The sequence below is a fragment of the Telopea speciosissima genome, chromosome 6 (assembly GCF_018873765.1).
Source record: "Telopea speciosissima isolate NSW1024214 ecotype Mountain lineage chromosome 6, Tspe_v1, whole genome shotgun sequence".
NCBI lineage: Eukaryota > Viridiplantae > Streptophyta > Magnoliopsida > Proteales > Proteaceae > Telopea > Telopea speciosissima.
Window position 1 is genome coordinate 57,945,009 of NC_057921.1, and position 13,864 is coordinate 57,958,872.

Below are 13,864 nucleotides of genomic sequence, written 5' to 3' on the forward strand. Positions count from 1 at the left end.
CTGATACAACCCTTCATGTTTTAACAGGGAGCAATCGATTTTTGAGTGCATGATTGCAAATTTATTTGAGGAGTACAAGTTCTTCCCCAAGTATCCTGAAAGACAGCTTAAGATTGCTGCAGTTCTCTTCGGTAAGGTTTATTGTTGTTTCATTTTAAGATTTCTTAATTTTGTCTGCAACGTTATATTTTCTATGGGGGAATGATTGAAGTGACGAATTCCTTCCCTAAATTTGTTTGCCAAAAGAATATATGAGAATGCTTTTTTGTGATGTCATATAATAAACAGATTAGGAATGGGGATTGGGTATTTTTCAAAGGGTAAAGCTGTTTGTAACCAACCCGGTTACAACTCATTCTTGTAACCAGACTTATTTGCCCACCTCATACCATTTATCAACTTTATAAGATGAGGTATTTTTGTAATTTTCTCCTCCTCCCTCCCCATCTGCTATTCTCTGTATCCGGCTCCTTGCCCCACCCCAACACCCTTGCCAAATCCTCAGTGCGGCGCCATTGGGATTTCTGTACACAACATCCTGAACCCCGCTCCCTCTCGATTTCTCCAGATTTCGCTTTCTAATCGGTCATCATCTCACGAAGAATCCTGTCTCCATCTCTGATGACAACCGAGCATGTTTCTAGGGAAATATTTGGGGTCCTTGAGATGAAAGAAAGTCCAAGCAAGTTAAGGAAAACCCACAAAGAAGAGGAGAGACAGGAAACAAGCCCAATAATGGTCTGCATATTACTTGTTGGATATATATTTTAAAATTTTTTTTCTCCTTTTCAAAAACGGAAGAGAACCAACCATGAAAGAGAAAGAAAGAAAAAACTAGCAACAGATTTTTCGAGAAAAGTTGAGATAACGAGAGGCAGGCCATTGATACTTTCTGGCTGGAACAGAAGATCAAACAGCAAAAAAAAAAAGTGAAAAAAAAGAGGACTGGGTATAGCTGATCGGCCCCAAAATAAGCCAGGCAGAATTCCGTGAAACAACCAGCAACTTCTCGGAGAGCTTCGAAATGCTGAGCAGCTGCATCAGCTAATGTGGACCGCGACAATTGCTAACATACCAAGTTTTCCGTGACAGTTTGGTCTCGTCTCTTTCTCTGTTTCATTTTCACTCTCTCTCAGGTCGGTGCTTAACTCTGAATTTTTCACCAGTCTCTAGCAGATGTTGGAGCAAAGAGATGCATTGGAAATTTCCCAAAATGAAATTCACCGAGTAAGACCAGAGCTAAGGATCAAATGGCTATCTCGGAATAATAGCTCAGCCAAAGCCTGTACTCCGGCCTGACCGAAGTAGAGCATCCGCAATGACGCACACACAACGGTTGGCATCAAAGATGAAATGGTATGTCATGATGGTGGGCGGGCGGCCTGACCGCAGTAGCCTACCTGGCTTGCTCTCTGGCCTCTCCTTTGTCGTTCTTGAGGTGTGCCACCTCATTGATGATACTGCCATCACTGAGAGCTCCTTCCTAGCTTCAAGTTCTCCCATTATAGTAGAGCTCCTCAACGATTCTTTTTTACATTTTAATAATCATTCTTCTTTTAACTTACATGCTCTCCAAAGTCCAAATGGGGCGACTCGTTCTACACATGTCTTGGTAGCTCAAATTTCTGATATTGTTTCAATTCCAAAGATCTGCCTTCATCCCATCTGCATGTGACATTGCAGAGATGAAATGCATGTTCGAACGAAAGCTCCCAACCCACTGGCATATTATCTTTTGTTTCTGTAATCGCACACCTCCGAGTGTCTGGGAGGTCAGTAGGTCACCGGTGTAGGGGAGAGTTGCAGCAGGGAGGTTGCCGGGCCGGAATGGGATGGGATAGTGGAGGCTTGAGTTGCAGAGGGAAGATCGCGAATGGGGATTGACAGTGAGGGAGGAGACGTTGCAAGTGGAAGAGCAAATTTACATAGTTAACCTTTCTAAATAGTTGACATATATTATTCAAAGGGTAAAAAATGTATGGTTACAAATTCTGTTTGTAATCTTCTTGGTTACAAACAGATGCACCCTTTTTTAAATATCAAGGAATTGGATCTTATGTGTTGAAGAAAGGGTATGGGTGTGGGGACTTAGCTAAAATGTGTTATAGCGGGCAGGATAGTGGGTCAAAAGAAGGGATAGTTAATCTTCTTTATAGCCTGGAAGATGTCTGACTTTTTGGTTTGCGTTCGTGTTAGACACGTCCCTCTACCCATACAGGTGTGTTTTGTTGACATGGGTAACCCTGAGGGTACTTGATGTTTCAGTGTTGTGGAAGTTGTGGTCCCACTTAGTAGCTTTTTCTGTTTGTACCGTGCTTCTTAACTAGGGATGTAAATGGATAACCGAAAATCTGAATCCAATCCGCATCCGTATCCGTTTAGGGACATCCATTTTCGTTTAGAGATATCCGGAAAAGAATCTGAATAAAAATCCGTCCGGAAAAAAATTCGAATACTTAATAATAATAAAAAAAAATAATGATCTTGAGGGTTTTTGAAGATTCAATAAGTTCTAGAATATGAGGAAAACAGAATCAGGATCTACGAGATATGGATTGAGAGTGAATTGTATCCACTAGGGGGGAGGAAGGTCCGGGTTACACAAGGCAGAGATGTAAACGGATGGTCGAAAATTCGAATTTGATCTGCTTGCGAATCCGTTTAGAGGTATCCGTATTCGGCTAGGGAATATCCGGATCTGATCACATCCGATCCGTATCCGAGTCGAATCCGATCCGTTTACATCCCTGTTCTTAACATACTTTTGTTGTATGGGCATAATGGTTTTCATTTCATTCGAGAACGAAAAAAAGGAATGTATGTTCTTGGTAATACAACCAAGAGAAGTTTTGAAGCATCATTAGTATCTACTTATTTTCCAGTAAAGTGATGCAGCCATCCAATCTTGATCCTAAATTAGGAATCAAGGATTCAATAGGCTGCAACACAGTCCTAGTTTTAAGGTAAATTTCTGTTGAATCAAGGGCTGAGAAGGTTGCTGGTTTTTGGTATTCCGGCTGCCTACGATGAGGAAAGAAACAAAAGAGATTGCAGGGCAATGATTTGATCAGTTGCAACACAGTCCTTGTTTTAAAGAGATTTTCTGTTGAATCAAGGGCTGAGAAGCGTGCTGGTTTTGGTATTCCTGCAGCCTACGATGGGGAAGGAAAGAAAAGTGATTGGAGGGCTGTTTTGGGACTGCGAGCAGTACCTGTGAAGAGAGGGATAAGGGAGAATAGCTTCCCACACTTTCTAAAATAGAATTCTTTTTATGGTGTAATCTGATAGTGGGGTTACATCTTTGCATAAAAAATTCAAAAGTGAAAACGTAGTAAACTTCAAACACCTCAACACCTAGGTATAGTCTAACTGAATTAAACAATAAAAAAACAACCATCATGACCAATTACTAATGCTAACTCCTAACATGGATAAGACCCTATGGCCTGTCATTGGCCCCACACACTAGAAAACTATGTTAGAAGACTAAATTCGTGTACCCCCTATGGACCTAAATTTGGGCCTTATAATCCGGCCGATTACACATAAAAATATTTAAAACAAAATCTCATAATTGCCAAGTACTATAAAAATAGGCTCTAATGTTGCACCGTGACTTCATTATTCCCTCTGGTCAAGAAAACTCGTCATTGAGTTTTGAAGTAGAGTAGGAATATGAGAGCTTGAAAGAGTATCACATGCTCCACACCATATCCCGCACCTGGTTCAGAAGACAAAGCGTTGATGGTGCATCTTCTTCTTGAGATGTGTTGGGATAACAAACTCAAAAAGAGGGGCGTTGTTCAAAACAATAGAGTTTGTCTCCTTGTCTTCCATGCCCATGGTCACATCTTCCACATGAAGAGACTAATCATTGACTTGATTACTGGTTCTACAATTGAATCATCTGTCTTCTCAATCACTTCTTGCTGTGTTTGAACAATTAGGGTTGTATCCTCATAATGAACAGCAACCTTTTCTTCTTCTTTTGTCATCACTTGCTGTTCTTCCTCATTAGGCCTAGGACTTCCATCATGGGCAGCAAGCTCCTGTAGGGAGTGCTCCTTTTGGCTTTTAAGTTTCTTGTAGATTCAGCTGAAAACTCTGAAGTACTGTTTACATTCTCTGAACTTCTCTTTGCATTCTTTGAACTCCTATTTGAACAGTTTGAACCCCTATTTGGAGCTCAACTAAAAGATTAAGAATTTCCGGATCCATGACTTCAAGATGGCAAGGCTCTGATACCAAAATTGATTGGGCCAGCCAATCCTAATCCTAGATTAGGAATCAATGTATCATAAAGCTTCTCAATAGGAGAGATTAGTTACCTTATCCAAATTCAAACATCTTCAGAGTTAAACTGGAGTTTCTTGGATTTCATTTTGTTCACTGTCCATGGACTGTATTGAAGGATATTAACACTGAGCACAGCTGCACAACATTAGGATTCTCATGTCATCTGTTGATCAGGATGAAGAAAATAACTGCGAGGTCCGCGAGAACCTCTCTCTGTGTGTCTGTGTGTGTGTAAACGGATCGAAATCTGGGTGGGGAAGATAACCATCAAATCTGAAGAGGGAAAATGAAGGAGAAAGAGGTTAGGTCTGTGAATCCAGAACTAAGGGGATAGATTTGGATTTCTGAATCTGAAATAGGACAGGGAGAAATACGAGTCCAGATTTGGATCTGGTCTGTTATACAGAAAAAGGAAGATGAATTCTCAAATACTCTTCCATGAATTGTTCATTACTGATTCCGATCTGTGATTTTAACCAGCACGGCCAGAGTCTCTCTCTCTCTCTTCTCTGCAACTATGGACGTTTTTGAATCGGATATCCGAATATTCCAATTGTCTGTTATCTAATCGAATTTAAATTTGGTAATGGTTGTTGAATTTCCTGCGGATATCGAATCGAATTCGAATATCGGCTAGGATAGCCTAACTCAAATGCGTATAACACCATGTTCGGACAGAATTCAATCTGTTTACATCTCTAGGTGGACCCGGTGCAACGGTAAGGTTGCTTCATTGCACCCTAGTAATAGCAGGTTCGAGTCGGGAAACAGCCTCTCCGCGAAGCGGGGGTTAAGGCTGTGTACATTATGACGTGGCAGGAGCCTTGTGCACTAGTTACACCTTGTTTTTATATTTTCTTGTTTTGCTCCTCATCCATCTCTACATCCTCATCTCGGTTATGCTTATTTGTTAATTTTTGCTACATATGGAGAATTTTTTTTATTAGAATTTGGTTTAAGTTCCGGTGTTTTGAATTTTTCTTCCAGGTTCCCTGATAAAACATCAACTGGTGACCCATCTTACCCTTGGTATAGCCCTTCGTGGAGTCTTGGATGCACTGCGGAAATCTGCTGATTCCAAAGTTAGTATTGTCCTTTAAGTTTGTGCATGTTCTTTTTCATGGCTGCTAGTTATGTCTGTTATTGGTAATGCCTTTCTGGTGCCAGATGTTCGTATTTGGGGCCAAAGCTTTGGAGCAGTTTGTGGACCGTTTAGTGGAATGGCCACAGTACTGTAATCATATCTTGCAAATATCTCATCTGCGTGGCACCCATGCGGAGCTTGTTGCATTCATTGAACGTGCTCTTGCTAGAATCTCATTGGGCCATGTAGAATCAAGTGGGGTCAATGGTACATCTAATGATCAGCCTCAAGGTTTTTCTCAGGCTACTTCAGATAATGTGGAGGTATGGATTGATTTTATATGCTTATGTTTCTTCCATACTACCCTTGATGATGGTTTTGGTAATGCGGCCAAAGTTTTCCATCTTGCAGAAAGATTCTGCTAAATTTTAACTTAATTTGTAATGCCAAATAGAAATTAGTTGTTGAAATATCAACTGTTAATGTTTTTTTTTGCAGCAGCATGAACTATGAAGATATGCCTGGAAAGCTCTCTTATCCTACTTGCATATTTTTATACTCCTGTTCTATAATATGAAATAAAAATACGATCATTGGCATGCTGTCAGCAAGAACTTGAACATTCCGATCTAATTTAACTGCATATAGAAGTATTAGGCCTTAAGAATATATTATTTGGTGGTGTGGATTTCCAAACTTGGGGCTTGTGCCATAATTAACCTCTTATGAAATTTTAGCTTTTCAATGTGAGCTTAAATGCATTTTGTTGTAGTGTCCTGCACTTAAAGATGTACTTTAAGAAGTTTTAAGTGCCAGAAAAATAGATTTCTAATTGGAGCTGGGAGTATAGGTTTCCCCCCCCCCCTTCTTCTAGTGCCTCTGAAGCTCCATTTTGGTCATTGCATATTGGGCCTGGAAAAATTTGCCTTTTCATTTGTGCAACAATTAATTCTTTTTTGAAGGAGCTTTGCTAGCAGCAATCAACCATCCAATTAATCTTCATGGTTGCTGGGGTTTGGATTTCGTTACCTCCGTTGGTGCTTTTTGGCACTTCATTTTTCTTTCTGTTGCATGGTTTTTTTATTTTTTCCATGTATCCATGATTCCGTGCATATTTGTCAAGGTGACTAGACGACCCAAGGGGGTGGATATGCACCCTAGACTTGCATTATATATATTTTTTAATGAAAGCATTATATGATATGGCTTTAACAGCCCATTAAAGCAACACATTTATGAATACATTGACAGCCCATTAAAGCAACTATGTGTCTGTGTTTAAGAAGACAGTGTAGATGGGGGAATAAGTGCATAAACCACACAAGGTTAGGAGGGGATAAAAAGGAAATTATATCTCATATTCTCAAATTATACCACACAGTAGAAGTGTCACACTCCACCCAGATTAACCCGGGTTATGTGATTGAATGTCCACAGACATTCTCCAAACCACCAGGATCCATAGTACTAAATCTCGTTTCGTTTCGGTGTTTTGGCCTGACCGAAATTTCCGAGATACCGAAATTTCGTCGAAATATGGTATTTTTTCTGTGGGTGTAAAATGCAAAAAATGATCGAGATCTCCGAAACGAGATGACTGAAATTACCGAGATTTCCGAAATGAAATGATCGAAATTTCCGAAATATTGCATTTTTCAATTTGATGTTGCATTTCGTTTTGACTCGACCGAGATATTCGAAATTCTCGAAATCTCGACTGAGACGAAACGTGTTTTAGTACTATGCCAGGATCTCAATTCTTTGACCTACCTCACAGTTAAAAATCATAATGATCAATAAAGAAATCAGAGAATGCAGCGGAAGATCAAAATATAGTTATAAATGTCAGTAACAGGATACTAAATGATAACATAAATATTTACTTAACCATACTGTTGATCTAAGCTTTACAATCATTCGTATGTATATATATATACACACACACATAATATCCAAAAAGATTAACTTACATAAAAAGAAATTTCATAAGTTGATCAAAACATAACCCGTCACCCAGCAACATCAAGTAGTAGCCACTAAGATACATCTATCATCGGCACGTGTATATAGGCCCATCCTGCTCAGCACCACTAGTGTCTGCTCCTTGCTCGACAATGAACTGAGATGAAGGATCCACATCCATCATCATCACGCCAGCTGCCATATCTAAAAGAACGGTATATCGAGGGCTGAGCTGCACTGAGCCCAATGAGGGAGAATGCATGCAAGCAGATATGAATGGTGCATGATGCATATCACTATGCTAAATATGCTACTAGCAACAATTCTAAGTCTCATGAGGTTCAATGCTATAGTAACAGGTATAGTATCCTCAGTTCTAGAATCATCGATCTAACCCTAAGAACACCATAGTTCAAAATCTCGGCGAGATCTCGGAAATCTCGAGCTAGTCGAGACGAGATATGATACGAAACAACAAAATGTCAAATCTCGAAAAACTCGACTGAGATTTCGAATATTTCGAGAATCTCGGAGAAATCTCGAATATTTCGAGAGTTTCGACCTCCTCAGCACTCATAGAGTCATAGTATTGTATTGTTGGGACTTGGGAGTTAAGACGTGGAAGACTAGGGTAGTAAGGTGTCTATGACTTATGTATTATTCATTGTACTTAGGTTGGGTGTCTATGTAATATGCATTGTGAACACTTCATTGTATCTTATGGTTTATAGTAGAAACTTTGAGTCTTTAACTATTTTTTAAATAATTATTCAATATTATGGGCATAATTTACTTGTTTTACTTGCCAATTATGTCTCATATCATTCAAACAATGTGTAGAATAGGCAATATTACATTAAGGGTTCGGCCTTTACTGCCAACCAAGGGTGCAAATCCAAAACACCAAATTGGGTGGGTTTTTTTTTTCCCCTTCAATTTGAACCTTTAAATATGTTTATTAAGCCTAAAACAAGCTTACCTTAAAGTTTCGGAGCCAACTATGGCCATATGCTCACCGAAACATAAAAAAAAATACACTCTCGCCGAGATCTCGGAAAACTTGACTTGGTTGAGACCATGGTCAGGACCGAGTTTTAGAACCTTGAAGAATATACAAGTATACAACTCTATTACGGTGGAGACCTGCCAGTAACGGAATCATCCATCGGTCCCCAACAAACTCCTCAGGTTAACCCTATTGTACTTCCCATTCCGGAATCACACATCGGACCTAGAAGACAGCAAATGGCATTCCGGAATTTACTATCGGACCTACCACGGGTTATCCAACACCTCACTCTTGTTGGCAAGGGTCGTAGCACGGGGTTTATGAAATCCTAACCACATGCACCTTCTAGCATGAATGTTATGAAGTCCCACAATATATAAAATATCCAAAACATTTCCATCATCATCTCTTTAACTCATACCAGCATACCATCTCAAACCCCAATCTCAACATCTCATAAATAATATTATGCAATGAATTATGGAATGCAACCTAACATCATGCATACATCTAATGCAAAAGAAGAACTATAACTATATGATCATAACTTTGATATGATGAATGAAAATAGATGCAACAAGCATAATATAAACAAAGTAATAAACACTCTCAAATTAAGGTCAAATCCCACTCACCTTGAGTTGGAAGATTGTACAAGTTAATAGAAGATCCAACTCCCAACTAATCCTTTCCAATATGTAGGTTCTACCCTAGATTAATAGTACATAGGGTTAGCAGGGTCTTAGGGTAAAACCAGAACAAAGCCCTAAATCATCAAGAGCAAAACAGAGAGAGCAGAGGGGGACTGGATGGTCAGCAGACCACCGATCAGTCGACCGTAGGAAGTGCAGCTTGATGGAGAGTATACCATTTGGATTGAATCAACCCAAATGCATGTAGGGTTTAAGGCTTTAAAACCCATTTGCCGAAATTTATAGGTTTTGGCTTAATTGAGTTATGAACTCAGCTGAATCCAAGAAAGAAGGGGAATTGGACAAATTAGAATGGGTTTTCATAGTCCACCTGAGATATTCAGTAGTAAGAGATGGCAGTAATCCCAGCCGGCCAGCTTTTCCCCAGACCTTCTCTCTCCAACACCCCAAATCTCCAAGCTTCACTCCCTTCAGCCAAGTTCTCTAACTCTTCTTTCTTTTCTCTTCATTTTCTCTGGAGCATAACCCATAGTTGTCAAGGCGGCAAAGAGACCCAAGGCGCTGGAGGGGTGTCTAAGTGCTTAGGCGGCAAGGCGCCCACCTAGGCGTCATCTAGGCGACCAAGGCGCCCCCAAGTGTTATTTTTTTATTCCCCCCTTTTCTAACATTATGTAGTATGCTACAATATATACCTTATATCATCAAAAATCAACATTAAGGCTCCTCAAGTCATCAAAAATCAACATTAAGCCACATTAAGTCACATCAAGTCATAAAAAATCAATATTAAGCCACATCAAATCATCAAAAATCAACATAGAACTAGAAGACAACAAAACTAAAGAAGCAAGCTATTGGAAGTTTGAAACAATCAAACATACATTTGGTTTATACTAGTTTCACATTTGGTTTATACCGTTCTTAGAAAATATGACCTTATCCTTAAGTAATTAAATTGTTCTCCATTTAGAGAAATGTTCTTGTTCTCCAAGAAGTTTGACTAGTCAGATGATTTTATTTTTAAATGAGACTTTTAGTATTAAGATAGAGAACAAAACCAGCTGATGCAGATTCATTAACCAAATGGGCTTATTTTATTAGGAATAAATCTAGGGTTGGGTTACATACATGTTGGGCCTTTGATCTCATGGGTTTCTAATGTAATAGGTCACTTTTTGGGGCCTAAAATATGGGTATATAGGTTGCATACGGGATTAGCCCAATACTTAGTTATTTTTATGTTTTTTAATTGAACCGGTTCAAATTGGTTGCATCCAATTGGTTCAATTTAAGTGATCATGTGACTTGGTTAAGTGGTCATGTGATGTAAGTTGGGCTGGATTAGGACTCTATAAGTCTAGCCATGTTTTGAGTCTATTTTCTTTATTATTTTAGTTTCCTAGTCAATTTAAATTACCTAATAGGATAGGGATAGGATTAGGCCATTCCTTTTTAGTGTCTAAGTCTATTTTTGAGTTTTCTATATAAGTTTGTAAGGGAGGCCAGCATTGTACACGAATTTGATTAATGAAAAACTTTTGTTTGCTGCCATTGCTGCTGCCCTGCTCTGTTGAGTGTTGCTCCTTGTGAGTGTGCATCCTTGTGGTTCTATCAAGGTGGAAAGGGACTGGTGGAATCCGGTTGACTCCTTACTCCGTGACGGCTGGGAGGATCTTCTTCAATTTGAAGGTGGCTCTATCCTTCACATCTGTTTAAGCTGCTGCCAGTGGAATCTCCAGTAAGTTTGACACCTAATTTCTTCTTCTAACCCCTCCATTCCCTCACTCCATTAAACCCTAAAACCTGCAACTGATTCTGCCCCCAACAGCAGAGTTTTACAACCCCTTCAAACCCTAATCTCTTTACATCATTAGGATCCCCTAAACCTGCATATTAAAACCCTATACACCCCTTTCCTAAAATCTGCCCCTAAACCCTAGATTTTACAAGCAATCCATTTTCATAAGGCCTCCTACCCAAAACCTTAGATTTTCAATTTCATCCATATCCATCCAAACCTACACCATTAGACTCCTAAAAACCTGTACATCTTTACCAAATAAACCCTAGTTTGAAACCCTAACCCTAACCCTAACTTTTGCCCTAATTAACCAAATCTGCCCATTCGGCCAACCCTATTACATAACCCTATCCCCCTAGTTCCTAGTGGGATTTCTCCTATCTAGGACTACATTACCAGCTTTCCAACAAATCCAAAATTTCTTAAATTTGATTTATATTGAAGAAGTTATGTTCAGGTCAAACCTTATTTGGTATGCGCGAATACTGTCAAAATCGCTCTGAAAGAAAATATTTTTTTAGATATCAAAACAAATCAATGTTTTACCACACTATGGAAACCCTCTTCTGTGGCTTCCTTTGGAAAGGAAAAGAAACCACCAAATTCCTTCACCCCATCAGCTGGAAATCAATCTGCCTTCCCAAGTCTGAAGGCGGGCTTGGCATCCGCCGTATCCGTGACTCCAATACCACGGGTATTCTCAAGCTCATTTTTAAGGTCTCTTCCAAACAGGACTCCATTTGGGTTCAATGGGTTTACTCCCATCTTCTCAAATCTGACTCCATCTGGACTGCCCCCACCCCCTTGGACTGTTCTTGGGTTTGGCGCAAGATCCTATCTATCCGGCCCTTAACCCTAAGCGCCACTTCTTCCCCTATCGCTGATGGCTCCTCCATCTCCCTTTGGCTTGACCCCTGGCACCCCATGGGAGTCCTGTATAATTCCTTTGGGGCTCGTTCTATTTACTCCTCTGGCATCCCCAAGTCTGCCCCCGCTCTTCCATCATCTCTCTTGGTTCTTGGTCTCCTCCCTCCCCCCTCCCCCCTCCCTCCTCCCTCCACCCTCCAATCCTCAACCAGATTTGGCATTCCCTTCCCCCCCTCCCCTCCCCATCGCCTCTTGTGGACAAGGTCATTTGGCTCACCTCTTCGAATGGCCTTTTTAGCTTTAGATCTGCCTGGAACTTTGTTAGGCCTCACGCCCCTATTGCTATCTGGCATCAGCTTGTCTAGTTCAAAGGCCACATCCCTCGCCATAGCTTCCTAGCCTGGAGAGCCCTGAACCTTTGCCTACCGACACAAGCTTTTCTCCTGCACCAAAGAATTCATGTCCCTACCTCTTGCATCTTTTGTTAGAATGGGTCTGAAGACATTGACCACCTTTTCTTTGATTGCCCCTTTACCTCTACCATCTGGAAAAAATCCTTCTCTTCCATTAGGCCTCGCAGCAGAACCCCCCTCCCCTTTGCCAGAGAGTGGATCTGGCTGGTCATGACCTTCTCCAGAAGCTCTATCTGTGACACTATAGGCAAACTTGTGTTTGGTGCTGTCCTCCTATCACATCTGGATGGAGAGGAACTTCAGGAGACGGACCTCCAAATCTAGGTCCTTTGACCTGATTTGGAAAGCCATCTCTTCGGACGTCTCCTCTAAAATCTAGTTTCTCCCTCACAAGAGGTTTTTGGACTCCCCAAGGAACGTGCATATTGTAAATTCCTGGGGTTTAGATAGTGCTCTTTTGATGCCCCGTTCCCCCCCTTAGCTGGGTTCTGGGCGTTTTCTCTTTCCCCTCCCCCCCTTGTATATCCCCCCCCCTTGGGCTTTGGTAATATAATTTTTTATTCACCAAAAAAAAAAAAGATTTATAGAATTTTTAGATTTGAGAAAAACCCCAGCATTAGAAAGTTGAAAATTTTACCTACCATAAAAAATCCAATTTTTGTTCTTGAACTTAGGGGTTGACTTTTTATCCATTTGGAATTTTATTTTTTAACTCTTTTTATTGGATTCAAATAGGGGGGTATTTGTTGATTTATGAATAATATCTTAAGTAAATGAAATATCATTTACTTAAATGATATTTGACATAAATAAGGGCCAATACCAAGTTCAATAGTAAAAAAACCAGTGCAAGGCGCCTTGCAATAAGGCGAAGGTTGCCTAGGCCCCAACAAAACTGCCTGGACGCCTAAACGACACCTTGACAACTATGGCATAACCAGAATCTGGTTTGAGTTAGAAATGAATTCTAAGGCTAAGTCTTGCTTGTATAAGTAAGGCTACTAATGTCTGTTTGGTTTGGGCCATATCCGAATTAGTTTGGTGAATTAGATTCTCTTAGCTATTTAAAAGGTAACTAACCCAATAAGGACTTATAGATAAGTCCCGACAATGGTATCCCGCAATGTAAATGAGAGCCCGACCACGATGGCATGCGGGCAGCTCAACCCAGTCCGGGTATGTGGGTCCCACAGGGAGAAAATTGTATTTCAGCCGATACGACCCCAAACAATATAATAGTTTATGAAAGGTTAATAATGGGTTCCTTACCTACTATCCGGCTTATGAGATTGAAAGGTTTTGCATATGCTCCACCCAGCATTTCTCGCATGTAAAACTTATATGTGAGGTCCCGTCTGGTTCCTCAGGCCCCGTGATAGCTACATCCGCTGATTCTTTGGATTCTGCCATTGGTGAACCGGGGAATTGATCCGAATCCTCAACAGTTAGGGCCCACAACATAGAGGCATACATAGATGCTGAACCTGGACCTGGAATCATACAAGTTTAATTAGACTTGGTTTAGAGGTGGGTTTTCCAAGAAGAGCTGTGATGTGAAGATTGTAACAATATTAATCAAGGTTAGAACAGTACCAATACATGAGAAGAAGAAAGAAGTATAAGTTAGAAAACAGAAGAAAGAGAAGAAGATGGAGAAAACAAGCTACCTAGAGAGAGAATCAATCTAATCTCTCTCACGGTAGTGACATGGACTTTTTATTAAAGAGAAAAACAAACCTATTACAACTTTTACTCTTTAGTAATATTGCCACACACTAC

At 40.3% G+C, this 13,864-nt stretch overlaps 1 protein-coding gene across 6 annotated transcripts in view; it reads left to right on the forward strand.

The window, feature by feature from the left end:
- The window catches only part of LOC122666173 (CCR4-NOT transcription complex subunit 1-like), a 91,343-nt gene that overhangs the window by 13,048 nt on the left and 64,431 nt on the right, over positions 1-13,864 (forward strand). For all 6 annotated transcript variants that reach the window (XM_043862305.1, XM_043862309.1, XM_043862308.1 and 3 more), the window contains exons 12-14: positions 28-131; positions 5,284-5,378; positions 5,464-5,703. In XM_043862305.1, coding sequence (XP_043718240.1) covers positions 28-131; positions 5,284-5,378; positions 5,464-5,703 — 439 coding nt within the window. The remainder of the gene's footprint in view (positions 1-27; positions 132-5,283; positions 5,379-5,463; positions 5,704-13,864) is intronic.